A 22,586-nucleotide genomic window follows, 5' to 3' on the forward strand; every position below is an offset into this window, starting at 1 on the left:
TATCAATCATTTACATCCACTAGAGTCATAACCCCTTATTACCAACCATCATAAATAACCACAACCTCATGATCACATAAAACCAGAAAATTCATCAATAAAATAAAAATTTCACCAATTCATTCCAAACCAAGAAATAAACCACAATTTCCAACTCTATAGCCACCATTAGGCACAAATTAAACATCATTAGGTGTAAGAGAAAGTGTAATCATCACTTACCTAGTAAACAAGAGAGAGGAAGTTGTAGACCACCTTAGCTTCTCCAAAAAACTTCACCAAACAACTCACTAGCACCTAATGGAAGAAGTTTATGGAGTAGAAACTAATTTATGCAAGTGGTTTGGAAGATTGAGCTAGTTGGGAGCTTGAAATTTGGAGAAATCTTCTTCCTTCTTGAGCTCTCAAGAGTCGGCCAACATGGAGTGAAAAATGGTGATTTTTAGTCAATTTTTGAGATATTTAACCAATTGGTCAAAAGGTCAAAACAAAAGAATAAAATCATAAATCACCACCAACCTCCTAGTGACACATGTCACCCCTTTAAATGCAATCCTATCCTTCTTTTACCCTCTCACATCAATCACTTCACCTCCTCTACTTATCTCTTAACACCCGATAAATTTTACACAGTATTCGGAATTTAACCTAATTGGCCGAATTTTTCCGAACTTCTCGCACTAGTGGGTCCCACGTCCATTATATATTCTTAATTTATCAAAAACTCTCCAATACTAGAAAAATCATCTAAAAACTATAATTACACATAAAATCCACCAAGAAAATTTTCCTAAGCCAGAAAATGCAGAAAACATGCAATTAAAGGAAATAAACCCTAGGAAAATTATTAGGAAAAATACGGGTTCTCACAGGTCGCAATGCTCCTTGGATAAATATTGAGGGACCACAACTGCATTATGAAGCTGGTGTTGACGTTGCATTGAATTATGACTCCCTTGATGTTGGGCGAGTTGAGAAGTTAAAGCTGTGGAATGAACACACCAAAGATTTAGAATTAGGTCAACTGTTCGAAAACAAAGGAGCATGTCAAAAGAGCTATGAAATTGTGGTCCATAAATGAGAATAGGGAATTCAAAATTCGTGAGAGCATGCTAACAACTTGGTATGTTCGTTGTCGGGCTCGTAACTCCGTACCCCCGTGTCATTAGCAGTTTCGTGCAACCTTGCATAGCTCGGACAACATGTGGATGATTGTCACACTTGCTGATGCTCATACCTGCATCCGTGTTTGTTATAATAATGACCACCGTGGATTGAGTAGCGACATAATTGTCGAACATATTATTCCCCACATTATGAATGGTCCAGTGTATAAAATCAAGGAAATTCAAGCATCGGTGAAACAGGAGTTTCATTGCGATGTGTCTTACAAGAAAGCTTGGTATGTTAGACGCCGTGCCATTGATATATTATATGGGGATTGGCCGACATCCATATCGCAGCTGCCAACGTATATTCAGGAGTTACAAAGGTCCAATCCGGGTACGGTAGTTGTGTGGGATCATCATCCATTGAGTACCCCTTCCAATATTATTTTTGATTATATATTTTGGGCATTTGCGCCTGCCATCCAAGCCTTCCGCCATCTAAAACCGGTCATATGTGTAGATGGTACCTTTTTGAAAGGACCTTATCAAGGAAAATTTCTTGTCGCCATAGGTTTTGATGCTAATAACTCAAAGTTTCCCCTGGCATATGCCCTAGTTGATGAGGAGAATAATCGGAATTGGCCTTGGTTCATGAGACTATTACGCATTCATGTGTGTGGTGATGTGCAGAATATATGCACTATTTCTGATCGTCACCATGGCATCATTAATGCAATGCGTACACTCGAAGAGTGGCAGGAGCCATTAGGGGTGCACCGATTCTGTTTGATTCATATTCGGAGCAATTTCACACAAAAATTCAAGAATGAAAGGTAAATTGTCTCTTAACCCTTAAAAATTAAATATATCCTCATGTTCCACCGATCATAGATAAATTAATTCCCTTTTGACGTTATTTTACGATGTCTGTTAGACTTAAAAGCCTGATGTTCGGCGCTAGTGTGGCGAATCAGACACGTAAGTATGAGAACTTCATGAATGTGATTTTCTCCCTAAATACGGAGGCATATGTATGGCTAAGGAAATGATAAAGGCAAGGGCAAAAGGCACACCGGTGATAGAGGCAAGGGCAAGGGCAAAAGGCGCATCGGGCGTTGATATGATCATTTTCAGTACATGTTTGTTAAATATCAAATATTTTAATATGGAGATTTAATGTTATTTTAACCTTTTATTATTTGAATGCTTATCGTTATATTTATATTTAACCATTTCACCATGTCACGCTATGCATTTTTTCTTCTTTTTTCGGTCCTTTTTTTCTTTTTATATTGCACAATAAATTTATATTTATAAAATTATAGTAAACATTAAAAATTACATAATAATTCTAACAAATTATTTTTCGGCAATTTGACAACTGCATCTTATTACAAAATGAATGGGATATTTTGTTTGAAAAACCTTTTCTTAGTTTAACATCCTATAGGAGTAATTAGTGATTTTGCACAAATATATTTTCATCTTTTTCTTACGTTTCAACTTTGAAATGTAAATTAATTAACTTAAAAGACTGTCAGATTTAGTACTTCAGGTCGAGCTAGTTTTTTATTAAACTTTTTTTTCTTGTTTTGTTTTTTTGATTTTTTTTTTGTATAGGAGATTTATGAAATTATCCTCACAATACAAACTAGGAAAAAAATTCAGAACTTAAATAGATGTTCTATTAGTATGCATTATGTTCCATTGGTAAAATGCAGAAATTCAATATAAGTACCAACACGAGAATGAATACAAAATCTAAAATGTTACAGTTAATTACAATTAATTCCAATAACATATATCTCATTTCTCGCTTTACCCCCATAATTTTTATTTTTGCTCACTTAACCCCCTATACGATGAAATTACCCTTCCCATATTTTAATTTTTGATTTACCTTCAATTACCCTTCCTTTTTTCATCTATTTTATTCTTTTTTCTCTTTCTTCTATCTTTCATCCTTTACAATACAAAACTTCATCTTAATAAAAATTTTTATTTTCATTTTGTAATTGCATTTCTGGGTTCAGATTTAAAAGGCATCAAAATTAATTTTGATCTTTTGTATGATGCCACTTGTCACAAATTACAATTGATAATTACTAATCATATCACAATTTCATCTTACGATATTTTCTTGAGAATAAAATGAGAAACTATAAAGGAAAGAGGAAAATTCAAAATTAAAAGAATATGAATACTAGATAATTGTATTTTAAGCAAAGTGATTTGAATTATTTTTAATCATTTAAGGAAAAGATAGAACTCTACAATTTCTCTTTTTCAATTTCAATCATTAAGATGAAAATTTTTATGAAAAAGAAGAAGATTTAAATAAACAATAAAGTGGCAAAGAAAATATAAGAGCACAAAAGGGGAAGAAAAAATGCCAGAGAAAAAAGAGTTTACAATAGTATAGGTATAATTGTGTCCAATGCAGGATAAAGCGAGACAAAAAAGTTGTTAGGAGCTAAAGTGAAAAATGATATATATTTTAAGGAAAATAATTATGATTAACGCCTATTTCTTATGCTCAATTTGTAACAGGTCCAAATCATCAAAAGTAGCGTCCTCCTGCCTGATCATGGATTCATGATCTTCAATGTCCAATGACCCAACAAGACTAAAAAACATCACTTTAAAGTTGCTCCACACCCTTAACAAATGCTTCTGATACTTTTTCATGATATTATTTTTTCATTGTCCAAAAGTTGAGCCCCTTTTCAGAGAGTTACTCGACTCTCGCGGATGTTAAGAGTTACCCTGAACCATTCATATTCCTCCCTTGCCACCCTCTGCTGTTATTTCCCCTGTGGGTTCACCAAAAAACCCTAAGTGCTGAATTTTGTTCCAAGACTAGGAATTCTGTAGTGCGAAAGTTGGAGTCACGAGGTGTTATTATTGTTAACGTATGCTAAAAATTTTTTGTTACTTGCGGACAACCTTTTTGTTGGTCGACTTGTATAGCTATTCAATTACACATTTTTTTTTTGGTTTTTCATGCGCTGCCGGCTGACAGAGATCGGGAAAAAATCCGATCAGGTACCGGGTTGACATAGCCCGGCACCTGACAATTTTTTTGTGTCAGCCCGGAACCTGCCATCTTTTTTAAAAAAAATTTCGATGTTAGGTGGCGGGCTGACGTTTGCCATATTTTTTTTAAAAAAAAAATTTTACTGTCAGGTGCCAGGCTGTGTCATCCCGGCACCCATAGATTTGTACGCACCACCCTGTGTCAGACCAATAAGTGTCAGACTTTTCTTTTTTTAACCTATATTCTAAGTAATTAGCCTTATATATATTACTATGTTGTTAAATGGCTAAAATAGTAGATATTTGTCGGATAAAATCAAGTATTTGTGTCTAATGTTTTTGGGGCCAAGGTGAACGAAAAGCATGAGACACCTAAAATGGAGGTTTACTTACTAGTTTCTCTCAAATTTCAGTTGTCATGGAGACGTGGGTCCACAATGCACCCATCCACAATCAACAGAAGTGTCAATTAATGGGGAGATTGGTAAGTTACGTTAAAAGGTTTGGTTAATGAGTGTGATTGTGTTCACGTGGTAAGTTAGAAAAATTTTTGAAAGAGTAAAATGCATTTCACTGAAAAGAGTAAAGTGCGGTTTTGGTATCCAAACTTGGACCATTGAGTAATTTTAATACCTAAACTTTGGATGAAAATAAATTTGGTATCCAATATTACAATATTTAAGCACATTTTGTGCACATGATGAATTTTTTTTTTTTTTAAATTCCTACTCAAAAAACTCACCTGCTGTCACATGCTGTGCAATGAAATTGTAAAAAAATTTCAAAAAATCAGAAAATAACCTCACGACTAGTTTAAGGACTCATGGAACATGGATCACTCATTTAAAAGAAAATTAATTAACGTGAAATCTACTATGTCAATTATGCTTATGATTACTCATCTACAATCTCGATTAGAGTTTAAAATTCACTTGTCAATTGTGTTTGTGATTACTCACCCACAGTTTCAATTTCGGTTTGAAAGTCACTTTGTCAATTATATTTATAATTACTCATTTACGATTTTCGATTTTGGTTTGAAGATCACTTTGTCACTTACATTTATGACAACTAACAATTATACTTAAGCCATCATAATTCTCTAGTCCATCTCTGTCGTTAAGTACACCTTTTACAACTTAAGAATGTTGATTTGTCGTCATACATATCACTTTTACAAAATAATTTACGTATTGCATTTTATAATTTATACAAGTTTCAGTTCTATATAAATAGTTATTTATCTCCTGGTTTATTCCAACTTCGATTCAACTATTTATTTTCGCACATCCACGTACCCTCAAGTGATTATATTTTTTGAAAAATTCTTTTTCATCCCATCATTCCTAATTTATTGGGCGCCAATTTGGTCTCTGGGTTATTAAAAAAAAATTGGCCTCCAACTGTAAGCTCTGTTTGGATTGCTAAGTTTTTCAAATACTATTTAAAATTTTTAAAAAGTAGTCTAAATTTTTCTTAATGTTTAAAAAATATCCCAAAATATATTCTAAAACTCTTCTACTCTTAAATATCTCAAAATATTTTCTAAAACTATTCCAAAATATATTTAAAAAATTCTGATATAGTAAAATTTTTCAAAAATACCCTAAAAAATAGCTAAAAACTCTTGATTTATAGTTTAGCTCTCCGAATTTCGCGTCACATCAATGCCAATCATATTTGTTTATTTTTTTTTTTTTTTGTTGTCGAATGGGTGCTTTTGACAGCCTATTAAATGGGTGCTTTTGACGTATGCCGGTTACCTAGGCTCATTCACCTCTCAATAGTGTTGTTAAACTCGGACCGGACCGGATGGGCCGGTTCGAACGGTTAAACTGCGAACCGGCCATTCATCCGGTCCGAGTTCTTCTAAAAACCGCTCTGTTTAATACTCAGTCAAACTCGATCAAAAATCAGGTTGAACCGTGAACCGTCAAAACCGGCAAGAACCGGGTTTTTAAAAATTTTTTTGGCTTTTGTTGACTTTTCAGGCTTGCACTAGTTATCCCAAGCCAAATTCCTAATTTGACACCCCGGACTTCACTTCACTCCAGTCCTAAATTTCTAAAATCTCTGTCGCTTTGTTTCCACCTTCTTGCCGCCGCCGATCTTTGTCACCATTGCCGACCGCACATCTGAAATCCCCAAGTAAGTTCCTACTAGAGAGTACAAGCTCTATACACCAATTTCCAGTCTCCTCTCCTACGCTTTGTCCAAAGAGTCCAAACCTAACTCCCTATATATTCTGAATCAATTCCTGCTGTCTTCTCCGGTTCTCCATCCGATCCCCGGCAGAGTTGCAGAAGTTGGGAAGGTTGGTTGAAAAAAAGGGTTGGGGTGATCTTTGTTTAATCAAGTAAGTTAATGTTCTGCAACTGGCTAATTTGGTGCAAACTAAAATGTTCACTTTTTGAAGATAAATTTGCTTGTGCTACATAATGCATCCTTTAAAAGTCAGAATTGCATTATTGGGGTAAATGCTATCTAATTTTGATGTACAGATTCATTGAAGTATAAGAAGAAAGGGAAAAGTGTAAATTTCACATGATCTATTTGTTAAATTTCAGGCAAAACACGTGCAAGAGCTTTATTGGGGACTTTTTCTTTAATTCTTTTATTTGAATTAATGGATTTCCTTTGTTGCTTTCTATGTGTTTGAGGAAATGTCAAAGTTACTGAAAATTTTGGGATGCACCTCTTTTGGTAACTCCATTGTTGCTTCCTGAGATATGCAGAAATCAGGATGGCTACTTTTAGTCTATACTTTTAGTTGGAATTGCAGAAACTAGATAACTACTTTTTTTAAAAAAAAATTTGGCACAAGTAATAGACACTAGATTTTAGACATTGAAGTTAAAAAGCTACCTCTTATGTTGCTTGAAAGTTGAAATCAGTGTTCTAGATTGATATTTAGCATTCACTTATCACTTTCTTTTCTTTTCCTTTTTTTTTTTGCATTCTTGTTTTTCTTTTTCTCTTTTGGCTTAACTGAGGTAGGACGGAAGGCGACTGCTAAGCCAGCTCAAAGGTTGATTAACCATGTAGAAGACTCTGTTGATTGACCATGCAACTAAAGATGTCATCAAATTATATAAATGTAGCGAGAATGTATTAAACTGACTTTTACTTGTTTGTTTTCTCTTATCTTTACGTATTGCAGCTGAATACATATCAATCTAAGTATAGCTTAGTATGTACTACATAGTCTTCCACAAAATTGCTTAACAATCTTTGGAAGCAAATTAAGGATGTTCAAATTAAACATGTGCAATTTGGTGAATTGGATATGGATTTGGATCACTGGTTCTTGGTTATATTTTGTAAATTTGATTTGCAGGAAAAAGATATATATATATATATACACACATATATATATGACGTATTTATGACGTCATCTGTTTCGACCTCTGAATGACCTCGGTTGAATCCATTGAATCCCATTGACCCCTACCCTTGAATTCGGCCGAGTCGATGTCCTGTCCGAGTCTGAGAACCAAATCATCTAAGTGGGTTCCACGCTGAGCTATTAAACTTCCACTGGTTCTATCCATCATAAGCAACAGAATCCCTCTGTCCATAGTAAAAGCATCCAAACAAAAGGGAAAAGGAGAAAAGAAAAAGATTAATCAATTGGCGGAGTATAGACTTGATTGTACCTACAGCAAAATCCAAAATGTTTACAGTAATGAACTCGTTTGGGACTCTCACTCGAATCAAAACTCTCAGCCCAGGTGAGCCTTCCCTTAGTATAGATTTGGAGTAGGAGTACTTGTCGAGTTGAGCCCTCCTCTAAATATATATTAAAAGTAAGAATATGAGCAGAGATAGAATCTTTTTTTTCTCTATCTCTCCCATTTCTCCCTCTCCTCTCCTTCCCTCTTCCTCTTTCCTCTCCCTTTCCTTCTCTCTTCTCCCCCTCACCTCCCCTCTCCCCCGCCATTTCCTTCCCCGGCCCTTCCCCACCATCCAATTGTGCTAGGAGAGGGGAAGGGGGAGGATGGTCAGGGAAGGGAGGGGGGACTAGATGGGAGGGGAGAGGGGAGAGAGGGAAAGGGAGAGAGGAAGGAGGAAAAGGGAAGGAGAGAGGAAGAGAGGAGGGGGAGAGGAAAAGGGGAAAGGGGGAAAGAAAGAAAGAAAAAAAAAAGAGTTGTCGGAGTGGAGGAGATAGTGATGGGTTGAGTTAGGGGAAGAAGAAAGGAAGGAAGGGGATTTTTTTGTGCATTTTTTAGTATTTTGAAATGTGTAGTTTAAAAATTTGAAGGAATCTTTTGAGATTATTATAGGTAAAGTTATTAAAAAACTTCTAAGAAAAAAACTTGACTAAAAACTCTGCTTCCAAACAGGGCAGACGATTCAAAAGAGAGAGAGAAGAAAAACAAAAGTTAATTACACTTGAAGCCTCGTAATAATGGCACGATGCACTGACCCCACCTAAAATGTTTTCATCAACAATTTTCACCATTGACACAAATTTGGATATGGATATGCATCAAGTGTACAATGGAAATTTTGGAGATAAAAATAAAAGGATAATAAAAAATGACTAATTAAATCATACAAGTGTTTCCACCTTTTAGTTAAGGGTAAAAAACAAAAAAGCCTCTGTGCTAAATCTAACATACAGAAAAGCCTTCCATGGTTTCAAAACATACAATACAACACCCCATACTTTGAACTAAATTATAAAAGTGACGGAATCCGTTAAACTTAATGGAAATGGACGAAGTGACCAAATGTCCTGATATAATTAAGCAAAAGACAGCTAAAAAAATCATTTGTTTTATTCTCTAAATAGAGAGAATTGAGGGTTAAGGAGTAGAACAAGTATATTTGTTAAAAATTAGGTATAAAAATTTTTTTTAGCTTCCAATAAGTCATTTCTGTTAAATTTAACAGATTCCATCACCTTTACAATTTAATTCAAAACATGAGGTGTCATGTTCTACGTTTTGAAACTACGGGGAACTTTTGTGTAGGCGGTAAAAATCTGAAGTCATTCACCTTAAGAAGCTTTGACACGAGTACGAATAGAAGGCTTGTGAATTAACTAACTGGACGTCTACAACAGAATTATTTTCCATTTTCTCATCTTAGACAAAATCCCACCATTTTGGATTAATTGTTACGTTATCAAAGAAAAAAAAGGGTGACCATCTAATAAGGTGTTTCCTAAACTTTTAGGGGATGTTAAAGAAAAAGAAAAAGAGAAAAAGAAAAAGAAGAAGAAGAAAAAGAAGAAGAATGTGTTTCCTTGGTCACACTCCAACGTTGCATCTAAAAGCAGGCATTTCGAAAATCCATCTTGCCTTATCTAAGGGGAAATTTGCATTTTCCACCTAAATTTTGGCATTGGAGGATTTAAATCTCCTAAGCGTATTTGCCAAAACAAGTTTAGTCATTTATCCTTTCAAAGTTGCATCCAAAACAAAAAAAATTAAAGAAAAGAACCTATTATTGTTGATTTATTAAGGACATTGATCCAATGAAATGGAGCATGTAAGTCTTGAAGGCAAAATACAAACTTAATTGCATTTGTAGTTCCAATGGTTAAGAACTTTAGACTTAATATTTGGTCTATGCACGATAAGCTGGTCTAGCATTTAGTAAAAACAGTTAGTTAGGAGTAGTTAGGAGAATTTATCAGCCAGATGAAAGTATGATTTAGCATCAGTAGATTCTTCTACACAGTTGGATTGAGGACTCGTAACTGGACTCGTAACTTAACAGAATACCACCCATTGAAACAAATGGTCCCTTTAATATTTCATTACAGAACTTGAATAGTGAACCTGGAATCTCAGGGTTATACAATCTGTATAGCATGAGGACAATATTTCTCAGACATGCAACTGGTCGTCTTTGGCAGGAAAAAGATAAACTCTTAATGATCTTAACTGATTGAGGTGGTTGTTATGAAGTTTAGGGTGTTTGTATATCTCACTTGCGTGTGTATATATATATATATATATATATATATATTACTAAGAGGTATCTCAGTCTTTTGGCTAGACTAATCTCCTAAAGCTGTGTAGAACCTTGTTCCAAGAATACACAACGAGATAGCACACTGGAGTCGATCACAGAACTTGCTGGTAACTACCAGGCTACGGAACCAATCGAACTACCTACGGGAGCTCTCACTTAAGTATTGACATTCCCCAATTTGTGGTGTGATTTTGTTCTGAATCACTATCCATTCTTAATTATTGAGAATAGCCCACAATTCAAATCGTTTTAAAATTTAAAATCTGTTGAAATACGATCCTGGCACTATGACTCGAAGAACATGAAGGAAGATACCTAGTGCAGTAAACATGACGGCCACAGAGAAGGACCAAAGTTTTATAGATTCTATGCAAACCATAGGGCTTAAATCTCTTTAAGATATTGAGAATAAGCAACTAAAAATGAAGTATCTACACGAGAGGTTATCTTCACAAAAGCAATCACATGAAGCTTGTCTTTTGAATTGATCAACTATCCAGCTTGATATACTTCTTGCAGCTCAATATCTTTCAGGACATCTCAATTAGACAGCAAAGATATACAATAATTCAGCCATATATCAGCCTTAAAGAAAATTTAAAAAAAAAAAAAACACACAAACAAAGACAGAGAACAAGAGCAGTCTTGTAATCAATGCTTTGTTTCCTCAGCTGGAATAGGTTCAACTCTCAGTGCCTAATCCGGTTTTTTCTTGCTTCCTAACTTGCCCGCCCTTCCACTAATCAAGAATTTTGAAATCGAGCTCATCTACCAGCTCATTTAACTTCTTTCAATATTTAATTTCCAAAGTCCTTTTCATTTTCCACTTCCAATCAAAAGCCTTCAACACTGGCACATCCCACGTGTTCATCCTAAATACCAGCTTTGGTTTATTGCTCTCCAGTGATGTATTCTTATTCGCATCCCCTGAATCCAAAACTTTATTGGACTCTTCAGTTTGTTGACAATTCATACTTAAAAGTTCCTACATGTCTTTCATCGATCATCATCATATTTTGCAAAACTTGATGATCCTCAACCTCAAGGTTTCTGAAACAGCTGATTCCTAGTATATACTACAAGCTGAAAGCGGAGATTCATAACAACAACATTCTATCTATAGCTTCATCACTGACTAGCACCAATGACTCTCCAGAACCCTTATCATCAGAGTTCTAAGCACAGCTACAAAAGGTATAGCGTTGATCCCCTTTCAAAATCTCTTTAGCGCATAATGCCGAAACAATATGATTACTGCTTCCAGATTCAGCTTTCCACATGAACAATCTCAACCAAGTATCCCCACAAGAAATTGAAAGGCGAAGCTCTAAACTTTGGATACCTCTTGAAGACTTCAGCTTGACTTAGCACAACTAAAGAAAATCCAACAGCATCAGGATCACAAGACTCTGACTTCGTTCGATTTGAGCAATTGATGAAAACAATTAATAGCTTAGCCTCTTAGACTAAAGTGACAAGTACACTTACAATGAATTAGTATGTACCATCAGAGAATAACACATGAAGTGGTCAGTATAATACATAAATGCCCTTGTATATTTATTTCAATTGGGATTTAAGCATATACAACGCTATCACTGTGACCATCTATGACCATTTAAAGACAATTTACTTAAATAGGAAAAATAGACTTCAAAATTAAGTTGAACTAGAGCAGATAACAGAAAGCTACTGTACTATAGCTCTTCTTCGGGATTATATACAAAATTGATTGACCCCATATTTCAAACAAGTACTCTTATATACAATCTACAAAGCTCTTAATACTTTTTCTTCATCCATATATCCAACTTAATACCATTGAAAAAATAAGGCAAAAGATTATCTATATTGACACTTCGGAACAGAATTGCAAAGAAGCTAAACAGTTGAAGAATGAATTTATCAACCATTATTTGGTAAGCAAAATAATCTGTCACTAGACAGCCCAACCAACTATGGAGAACAACAGCCAAAATTTGACTATCTGCGGCTGCTCATGGAACCTTTTGGGATTCTGTACTTATATGCTGAGATTAAATCTTATGGGCAACAAGAATAAACTCTTAGCCCTCTAGCATATGTTATACAAAGGGATAAAGAAGTTCAAACAGCATAAAGTGAGAGTTTATAAGTTGCAAATCGTTCATGACTAATAGCTAAGAATTACAATACAAAACTAACTTTACTTTGTTCCATAATTGATCAAAATACTCGATATACATAGGCCTAGCCACATGGGGTTATAAACATCAACATCTGATCGTTCACAGGAAGTACACAACTGAAAGCCATCTAAAGGCAGAAACATTGAACAGGGGAGACAATGATTTTAAAGGAGAAAATGGCTTCAACATCTATCTATTTATATAAGTTACAAATTTTATCTCCTCTGCTCATTTGAGCATCCAGAAGAACCATTTTCCTGCACAAATTAAATAAGCATGATCTTACAGTTTTTTGAGCACTTTGAGAACTTATTTAACTTCTCGCGAGCTGATGAGGACCAATTTTCTGGCATTTCTGTCGTGGCAACATGTATAGACATCTTCTGTAAGACTGCTCCATGCTTCAGAAGATATCTTACTAAATCAAACCCATAATTTGGGATAATAAAGAAACTCTTTATCTCTACTTCCCTGAGATATTGATTCAGACACAGTGGTCTCTCTTTCGCGCTGAAGTGGAGGTGCATATCATCATACATCTTGAGTGGACTCTGATTTAAAAATAAAAAAAGGCAAGAATAAGATGAACAAGTAAAACACTTGCCAATCAGTTCACTGATTTTGGTCTCTTAAGCAGTCTAAAAAAGGAAGAGCTTACATCCATTTCCTTTCTAAGAATTTTAGGGCAACTCCTAACTCACCAGGTAACAGACTAGCACTTTCAGATTTGGTGTGCTCTTCAGTAGAGTCTCAAAGTCTTTCGAATAGAGATCCCGCACTGTTGAAAGCTCCAAACGAGTCAAATTTATAAATTCAGGTAACAGATGACCTGCCTGATAGAGACACTTCACATCATGGGAAAAGCAAAGTCATTACGATGCTTAGAAACTACATACCTTGAAACATATGAAATCCTGGAAAAGCAAGTGAAATGAAGACATTCAAAGTCAAAGAACTACCTGTAAAGAGTCCCCAAATAAACCAAAAGATTCCAAATTGCGCATTTCACTAATAAATTGACAAAACTGGTTAGCGTCATGATCATGTGGCATGTTCTTATTTTCCAAAGCCAGAATAGCTTTTAACAAGAACTTGAACTTGCAATTTGAGCTCAATAGCGGATATAGATCACCTGCATACTCCAAATACTCAAGATTTGGGCTATTAAGAACAACCTTGCCACCCAACGAGCCCTGACCCCACGCCAACCTTGTTAAGGAAGGACTACTGAAATCAATTAATCCAACATCAAATAATTCTACACCATCAATCACCAAATCATCAAGCAATGGACAGCATGATGAAAGTAGCCAACCTGTATTATCTCCCAGTAGTGTCAAAGTATGCAAATGCAAGACCTTAAGATTCGGCAAGCAGAGGCCTTTTGGAAGCTTTAGACCAAGCCAACCATGTAATTTCAAGACTACAAGAGTTTTACAAGTAAAGATTTCAGATGGAAAGACTTCAAACTGCGGAAAATTAGTATAACCATCAACTAGGATGTTAAGAACCTGAACACCGCGCGGAAGCACCAAAGACATCCATAAGCTAAGCCCAAACTTTTGGCAAGAAGCCGACTTTCGACATATAAGACAAAACTCATTCACAACAGAAGTTGATTCACAATTCATAAGTAGTCTGTTAACAAACTCCATAAACTTCTTCTCCGATTCCACTACCTTCTCATCATTGACATCGTTGCCTGCTCCTTGTTGATGAGGATGGATAAGCAAAGTATCGTCAACGTCAAGGTCAATTTTGGGAACACCAAAGAAAATGTACCTCCATCTGGTGGACAAAATGGAAGTGGAGGCTGCAAATTTTGTGGGAAGAAACGAGAGAATGTGGCAGAGGATGCCATCCGGCAAGGCACTGAGTCGATCTTCTTGACAATCATCATCTGGGCTCTCTCTTGAAAGCTTGGCCGTCTTGGGTTTTACCTTTTAGTGTTTTCTTCAAAAGAAAGAACCAAGATAGGCTTAATAGTTGTCCCAGAATACGTCAAGTTTAGAATTAATAATTAGTCTATCTAGGATACATAGCCTAAACTTTAGTAAATAGTTATTTTAAAAATTGCGTAAGGAGTATTTATCAGGTTGAGCAGGCCTTAATCTAGGGATTAAAGCTAAAATCTCACAATTAAAAGGCTTTTAGTTCCAATTCCCATTCCCCCTCCCTATTTTCTTAAATCCCACCCTTCCTCTATTAAAAATAACACAAAGAATCTTGAATAGTTTTCAACTTGCTCACACTATTGGATTGAGGACTCACACCCTTAAACACTTCATGCAAGAACTTGAATAGTGAACCAGAAATCTGAGTGATGTACAATTAAAATAAGGACAATATTTCTCAGGTATGCATCTGTTATATTTCTCAGTTTCATTGGCAGGAAAACAAAGTGAGTTTTTTAACAGTCTTCAACTAATCGAGGCAGCTGTTGAGAAGTTTAGTGTGTCAATGTAATGTCAAATGAACAATTCACCTTTCGGTGATAAGATTTGTTCTTTGCCAATATCAACACTTAATTGTCTTTATGTGATTCAGATTGTTTCTTGATCGTAAACCTGTTGAAATATAATTCTACTACCACCATGCAAATAGCACTTGTGTTCTTGTAAAAGCTTTCATCAGCAGGAATTACTTGGAAAAAGATTTCATCATTATCAATCTATCATGAGGACATTTAACCTTTCAGAGCAGATCCCTTAAACCATGTCAGCACAGAATTGGCAAGTTCATGTACTGAGTTATGATTGTCAAGACAATGAATTAAGTTTGTCTATATAACTGGAATCTGTGCATCAACAAACAATAATGCTTACTCTTATATAGCCCCTATATAGCAAATGAATATGCTTCACGACAATCTATAACATATTGAAAATAAGCAAGTCATATTCATGAAGTATTTACGTGAGAAGTTGTCTTCACAAAACCTAACCTTCCAAGTGAGTTACAGACAGCAAACACCTCCAGCAACTAAGCCAAATGGCAGCTCTCAAAGAAAATTTTTTTTTTTTAAAAAAAGGAAATTAATCTTGTAATTAATTTTTTGTTTCGTCATGTGGAATAGGTCCAAATCTCCTTGCTTGATCCCTTTTGCCTACTATTGAAGAATGTCAAAAGATGAGTTCATCTCCCTGCTTATGTAACTTCTTTTCTTCTCAAACAACTTCCTCACAGCTTCATTAAACACCTTCTCTTTTTCCCCTTCCCCATCAAAAGTCTTCACCACCCAATCCCAGCTTTCCTCCACCTTCTTATTCTCCTCTTCAATCCTCTCTATCACCACCAGAGTTACCCCCTTCATTGTACATCCTGACAGCTTCAACTCAGGCACATCCCAAACCTTCATGCGAAAAAATGGCGTTGATTTGTCACTCTCCACTAAAGTCTTCTTAATCCAATCCCTAGAATTCATACCTCTTTTGAACTCTTCAATTTGTCTGCGATTCATACTAAAAGTTCCTATCTGTTTTTCATCCAAAATTGTCACATTCTGCAAGTCTGATGATCCTTCAACGTCTCGCGAAACAATAGGCGCCACGCAGATGCTACAACCAAGCAAGCCAAGATCATTGTCAGCCTTTTATCGAACTCCTCATCTTTCATGAACATTGATGATTCTCCTGAATCCCCACTATCAGAATTCTTATCAAAGCTACAAAGTTCGTAGCTTTCATCAATTTCTGAAGTATCTTTGGCGTGTAATGCCAGAATATAATCAAGTTTGCTCCCAAACTCAGCTTTCCATATCATTGAACTCAAACAACTATCACTTGTAGGATTTGGGAGGTTAAGCTGTAAATTACGAATAGCTCTGAAACACTTTAAAGCTTCTTTTGGCATGCAAAAACTATATTCATCAGCAGATTCACAAGATTCTGACCTTGATTTAGGCAATCGAGTGAAATATTTGAAGGGCTTCGCAATAGCTTTAGTGAAAATGTTCTTGAATGATTTCTTACCCTCATGGAGTGTTTCTGTGATGGGCTTTTGCTTGCTTTGCTTGTTTTGGTTATGTTCTGCACGCATCGAAAGGAAAACATTGTCAACTTCGGGGATGATTGCGTGAAAGCGTTTGCAAACAGACATGGACAAACACAGAGATTTTGCATCATGCACCTTGTTGAAAATCAGAAACACAATAGGGTCTGGTAATTCATCAAAAAAATCATCTTTTTCTTCTTCTTGAGCAGTGCAGAAAGAAGCCATTCTTGTCCTGTTATTGTAGGAATATAACCCACAGGATAAACAAATCAAGACAAATCTCAAAACCAAAGAAACAATTATGGCAGGGGAAAATATAAACAACCAGAACGGCACAAGGAAGAAAGAAAGGAAGCAAGGAAAGCTTCGGGAGGCAACAACCAATTTTTTTATCTTTTCAATTCTCAGCGCACGAAACATCAATACGAGTAGTGGTATATATAGATCAGTTAGTTTCCTAAAACTTAGCTTTCGAACCACAACCGACATAATTAAGAGACCAGAACCAACAATATGGAAACTAACAAATAATAATAATAATGATCTTGATTTAATTCCTACAGCACTGTGTTTTTCGCTTTCTTTCCCCTGTTTCTTGAATTCTTGATTCACTGGAGGAAACTGAAAGCGGTTTCTTGAATTTCTTATTGGTTTGAGGAAAATGAAAACTTATTGTTAGATAAATTTATGAAAATACTATACTACTTCCTGAATTCTCTGATATTTCTGACCGGAGGAAACTGAAAACGCGATGGGTATTTTCGGATGGATACTTTGGAAGGAAGAAAAGTAAGAAGAGGAAAGGCCATTTGATGGTTTTGGAAGGCGTCAATATGGTTGATTTTGGAAAGCTGGAACCGACCGGGAAAGATCCTACATTTGGCCGGTGATAATTGCGAAACAATTTTGGTTAATCAAAGGTGTAGAGTTTCGAGAGGAGCATTCTTAAGTGGAACTTTACTCTTAGTTGCATTTTATTCTTGGGATTTATTAAATTGACACTTTGTCTCCCTACTTGACATTTAGGGACAAAAGTGTCCAATCCATAAATTGTGAAAAACCATGAACTAATATACTAGTTGCACTTTATACCCTTAGTCAACTAACAAAATTGAAAAAATTAACTCCATCCAAGTATTTGATGAACTGATTAATTTGTCCTCTATTAAAAGCTTAAGTGACAGAAAAACCCTTTTGATGGGAAAAACTTATCACTTTAAAATAGACTACTTTTCATTCATAAGGAAAGCCTAACAGAAAATATAAAAAATAAAATAAAATACGGGTTCACTTTGAATGATAATTAAGACTCTTGGGGGTCAAACGTAAAAGGGCAGAATACAAAAAAAAAAAAAAAAAAACTAAGGGCTACTATTGTAATTTCTACAATCTCGTTATCTTCTTCTTTGGTACATCATAACGTCATAGAATTCCACTTGAAATCTTTACGAGTATTTAAACGGAATAAAACACAAAAATTTCATATGAATTTAGCACCATAATAGCAACAAGGTTCAATAGTAGACCTAAATTAAATCGCTGATGTTAGCAAACAAAATATTGGACTTAGAAGAGAGGGATTAGTAGTAAGGTGGAGAGAGATTATAAGTAAAAGATTTTGGATTCAATACCTACCACTTACATTATATATATATACACACACACACATAGATATATATAAAACTTAGAAATTTCAATAAAAATTTAAAATTTCACTTAGTGCATACAAAGAGAAACCAAAAGTATAGGTCACAATTACAGGAATAAATAAGATTTTACAATAATGTCTTTTCCATGATAGTAATCTTTTGAATTGAAGCCAATTTATTCACTTTCTTCTTTCTTTTTTTTCTTCTACTTGTTTTGTTTTAATTATTATTGCAAGTGACCTTGTGTTTTATTTTTATGTGTTTTCAATTAGCTTTTTTATGAAGTGAAAATTAATCTATTTAAAGTAGTAATATTGCCCATCAAAAGGGTATTTTTGCCATTTAAACTTTTAATGGAGGAAAAATTGGTCATTTCATCAATTATTTGAATGGAGTTAATTTTTCATCATTTTTTAGTTGACCAAAGGTATAAATTGCCTATTAAAATACTTTAGGGTGTCAAGTACGTGCAATTGGGATGATAGTTCATAAGGGAGTTCTGCATTTAACCCTTTTTTTCTATTTGGTGCCCAATTGGGATGATAGTTTGTAGGGGATTTTTGTATTTAACCCCTTTTTCTATTTGGTGCTTTTAGGCACCATATAAGCACATTGAAAAAAATGGAAATTAGATCAAATATAATGTTTTCAATTATCTTTTGCCTCTTCAGTTTATGTGTGATATACTAACATACATACATACATACATATGCATATATATATTATTTGAATGTAATTTTTTTCAACTGAAATGGAATCGAGTATTAGTACTTAGAAATAAACAAAATGGACAAGGATTCTACTATATATGGTATAATCTTTCAAGTTTCAACCTTCATAAAGCCTAATTGATCCTAGGCAAACATTTTATGGGATTTAGACTTCTTAATTTTACTAGTTTTTGGCTGCCACACATTGGCGCGGCAATGCCCAGGTGTAAGCTTAACATACATAATTTTAGGTTTCTATATATAATCCAATACACATAATTTTCTAATATGGAAATTCATGTACAAATGGTGCAAATATTCATCTACAATGGTGATACATCTGTCATTGAATCCAGAATGTCTAAATTCCATTATATATTTAGCTAAGACTTAACACAATTTACTCGAATAAATATAATTACACGGGAGCATAATTAATTGAATTAGGTCTCTTATATCTTAACATAAAGAAACAAAAAATTGCCAAGTTTAAATATACCATGCTTTGCATCCCCAAGTTATCAATAGGTCAACATGTAGGGTGATCAAAGACGGGACTGATAGAAACAACTGAAAAGCTACCATGATGATAGGTAGGAACTGTAGAGGTGTGATTTCCATTCGCAAAACTAACATCGTTTAGGACACCAAGATAGTCTATGGAGGAATTAACATTAGTTGATTACACTTTGCTCATTGGTTGGCGTATGTTAAATGCAATCATGGCCATAGTACATAAACTTGGAATTGTTTCGGTATCATGATTTGCATTTGAAGCAACTCACTGCTCACACCGTTTTCTATTCCTCTCCACATAGTCCTCTTCTAGGCTTGCATATTTCCGCTGCTATATAAATCAGATTTGTACAAAATGTCCATCATACAGCCATATATCAACAAACAATCAATTACCCAACTTAAAGATTACACTTGGAGATTTGGATATACAAAAGTAAAGAAATAGAAAATGCATACAAAGCTAACCTTCTGGTTTAGAGAAATAAGTCCAATTGCTTCTCTTGCACCTGAATGCAATTATAGTTCAATCAAATTATATCCAAAAATAGTGACCCAACTACCAAAGAAAAATAGGGGAAAAAAAGATAAAACTTCAAGCGATTCTGTAGTTTTCTCGGTTAAATTATCAACTTTTCAATGTCACCATTTATACTTTTTGTGCCACCTATTACATTCACAATTCCCTCTTATATAGAGCAAGCTTCATGTGGCGTAAACGATGCTTGAATGTAATTCTTAACACAATGTTTTTTCCCAGTAGGTGCTCAAATTTCTATCTGAATAGCTAGATAACATGTATTACATTAACTTCAAGCTTTAACCCAACTGGAACTTAGTAAATGAAATTTTAAGTAAAATGTTAGAAAAGAGACCATACATTAAAAATTTTAGTTGGAAACAAAATACTCACTGATAAGTCAGAAGTAGTGAATGACTCAAGTCTTTTCACAAACGAAAAAGGAATTAGGTTTCTCTTCAAAATCACCTACATGATTTCAAACTAAACTTTTCTATGTGCTAAATGATCTAAAGCAGATAAAAGATCCACTATTAGCTGTATTTCTACACAATGCACAAGCTGCTAATTTCACTCGGAATTGTGCTGTTGCATCTAACCTGTGAGCTTAAATTTTGTTCTCTTTATTCATGTTCTACTATTATGAAAGAGCCAGTCTTATACAAAACAGGGTAGATTTACCAAATTGTAAGATACTATCTATATTGACCAATTATTATTAGATGAAATCAATCTCTAAACGGATATTTCAATCTATCCATCTGATCCATATTAAGGCATTTAAGAACTATTGATTTATAAGATTGCCATTTCCAGTCTACATTCTTTCCAGATAGGCAGATCATATTCAAAGAACCCAGATGCTAAAAGTAGTAAATAAACAAAATGCTTAACAAATCAATGGGGGTAGTCTGCTACCAACAAGTAAAAGCAATATTTAGAGGGAGACACACCACTGATCCGGACCGTAAACGAAGCATGCACTGATGGAATTACATTAAATCAATCAAAACATCAAGCAACTTCTCTATTCGAGATTTACTATAAACGCATATTTGTGAAGTGTCAATGTAATCAATCGTACATGTAAATTCAAACATGCAAATAAACAAAACTCATGGCTGGAGGTGAAGCAAAAATCAAGAGTCTAACATTCTTACCGCAGATGACGAATGTCCGTGTAAATCTCCAGCAACTGTAGTTCACACAACTATTCTTTCGCTTGGCTAATCTGATAAGGAAGCTATCTCAATAAATCCACGTAAAGATTGTCAACATTCAGATTATGAGATTATTAATTTACTTAAAATTTTGTCAATAAATCAAGGAAAAACTTACATAGAAATGCAAGAAGAAAGTGAGGTAGGTTGAAGTTAATCGGGAGGGTGCCGGTAGTAGAAGGCCAAGTAAGGAGGAGGGTTGCAGGTACTGGGAGAGTGAAGTTTTGGGAAGGTAGTGGCAGAGTTGAAGTGGAAATGGAAGTAGAAGTGGAAGCGGAGGTGGAGACTTAGAACACAATCAACCGCTGTAATTCAATCCACCAGCATGCAAACACTAAAAAAGCAACAACTTGGCACCCAATAACTATGACCAGATTCAATAAAGCCCCCAAATTCATCCAAATTACAGCATAACCAGTCCACTCAACATTAGTTGTTGGCAGCATAAAACACAGAAACACACGAAAGATTAAAGCAAGCCTACAGCAATTGCCACTGAAATTGTAAAAAATTACAACATAACTGGTCCTATCCCTAACCAAACGCCCCTCAAATTGATCAATATTACTGCAATAACCGGACCACAATCAATCCCAATTGCTACCGTACTCGAGTTTTGTACTTTATATCTTGTAGATTTTTAAAAGTGTGGGTATACTACTTTAACTTGAACAATCAACATTAAACAAAATCACCACTCCTAGTGACACAATAATGAATAAGAGATTAATCTCATTATGAGCAGAGAGAAAAGTAAGAGATCAAAGATTTAGAGACCATCATTTGACTTGTTGGCTAACACTACAGTTGTGAATCATGTTCTTATAGTGAATAACGTCCCATAAACAAATCTGCAATCAAGCACAAATTTAATGAAATATATAATAAATAGAAAATGCACTATGTTTACTTTTTCTATTTGGTTTCTAGATTATTTGCAAAATTTTTCTTAAATACATAATAAATACAAAATACTATGATCACGTATACTGCCACCACTAGTTAATATAGTACTACTATTGCTATCATTATCATTATATTATAAGTGCAATGATGTTGTTATATTATAGTACTACTAGTTTTTAAGGCATACTTGAGGTATGTACAACTAATAAAAATATTGTAAATTTTTTCTCTTTCCTACTATATTTGATAATGCAATTGACTAAATGGTATGGAAAACGGAAGAAGTTTGATTTAAAAGTAAATGGTCTAGAGAATTGAAGAAGTTTGGATATTGTAGAGTTGCTTATGACATGGCTGTTGGATAACTTTGAATATTATGAATTTGTGATTATTTTGCACCTCTATGGAGTGTACTGATCATAGTTTGATTTTATATTAACACCATCTAGTGGTGCTCCAACATTATACATTTATATGTTGTATTATATAGATAAATAAATATTTTCTTTTTCGAAGGTATAAATGTTTATTATTTTCTTTATCAAATGTTTCATTTTTGCTTAATTGGTAACAAAATGCACTATTTATTTTGAGGGAATACGAAGAAAAGAAATGGAAAGGAAATGATAAGGTTTTTGATGATTGGATTGATTTTTGAAGAGATAAAGGAAATAATATGAAGAGAAAGAGAGGGATGAGATCTAGTTATTTATTAGTATTCTTTCTACCTAAAAGTGGGTGGCAACGAAGTGAAAGAAAACTAAGATTAATGAA

The 22,586-nt window shown here is 34.6% G+C and overlaps 2 protein-coding genes across 3 annotated transcripts; one reads left to right on the forward strand and one right to left on the reverse strand.

The window, feature by feature from the left end:
* Positions 1-1,202: 1,202 nt before the first annotated feature.
* Positions 1,203-1,946, forward strand: LOC113770564. Its single transcript, XM_027315066.1, has one exon. It carries the CDS (start codon positions 1,203-1,205, stop codon positions 1,944-1,946), a length of 744 nt encoding a protein of 247 aa, XP_027170867.1.
* Positions 1,947-12,296: 10,350 nt separating this feature from the next.
* On the reverse strand, positions 12,297-16,767 carry LOC113767003 (F-box/LRR-repeat protein At4g14103-like). 2 transcript variants are annotated; one of them, XM_027311266.1, is made up of 6 exons: positions 16,427-16,767; positions 16,270-16,326; positions 14,081-14,251; positions 13,258-14,000; positions 13,000-13,143; positions 12,297-12,849 (listed from the first exon to the last, which is right to left on the reverse strand). In XM_027311266.1, the coding sequence occupies exons 3-6, from the start codon at positions 14,196-14,198 to the stop codon at positions 12,565-12,567; spliced, it is 1,290 nt and encodes a 429-aa protein (XP_027167067.1). In that variant the 5' UTR covers positions 14,199-14,251; positions 16,270-16,326; positions 16,427-16,767; the 3' UTR covers positions 12,297-12,564. The 2 variants fall into 2 exon arrangements, with proteins under 2 accessions (XP_027167067.1, XP_027167007.1); XM_027311206.1 differs by having other exon boundaries at positions 13,258-14,006.
* Between the last annotated feature and the right edge of the window lie 5,819 nt (positions 16,768-22,586).

This window comes from Coffea eugenioides, chromosome 1 (assembly GCF_003713205.1).
Source record: "Coffea eugenioides isolate CCC68of chromosome 1, Ceug_1.0, whole genome shotgun sequence".
NCBI classification, from domain to species: Eukaryota; Viridiplantae; Streptophyta; class Magnoliopsida; order Gentianales; family Rubiaceae; genus Coffea; species Coffea eugenioides.

Bases quoted from the DNA above. Each gene is read 5' to 3' on its own strand.
- LOC113770564 (XM_027315066.1), top strand. From the start codon at position 1,203: ATGTGGATGATTGTCACACTTGCTGATGCTCATACCTGCATCCGTGTT.
- LOC113767003 (XM_027311206.1), bottom strand. From the start codon at position 14,198: ATGATGATTGTCAAGAAGATCGACTCAGTGCCTTGCCGGATGGCATCC. The intron at 14,007-14,080 runs GTACATTTTCTT...CTCATCAACAAG, and splicing joins ATTTTGTCCACCAGATGGAG to GAGCAGGCAACGATGTCAAT. The intron at 12,850-12,999 runs GTGAGTTAGGAG...TTTTTAAATCAG, and splicing joins AAGTGCTAGTCTGTTACCTG to AGTCCACTCAAGATGTATGA.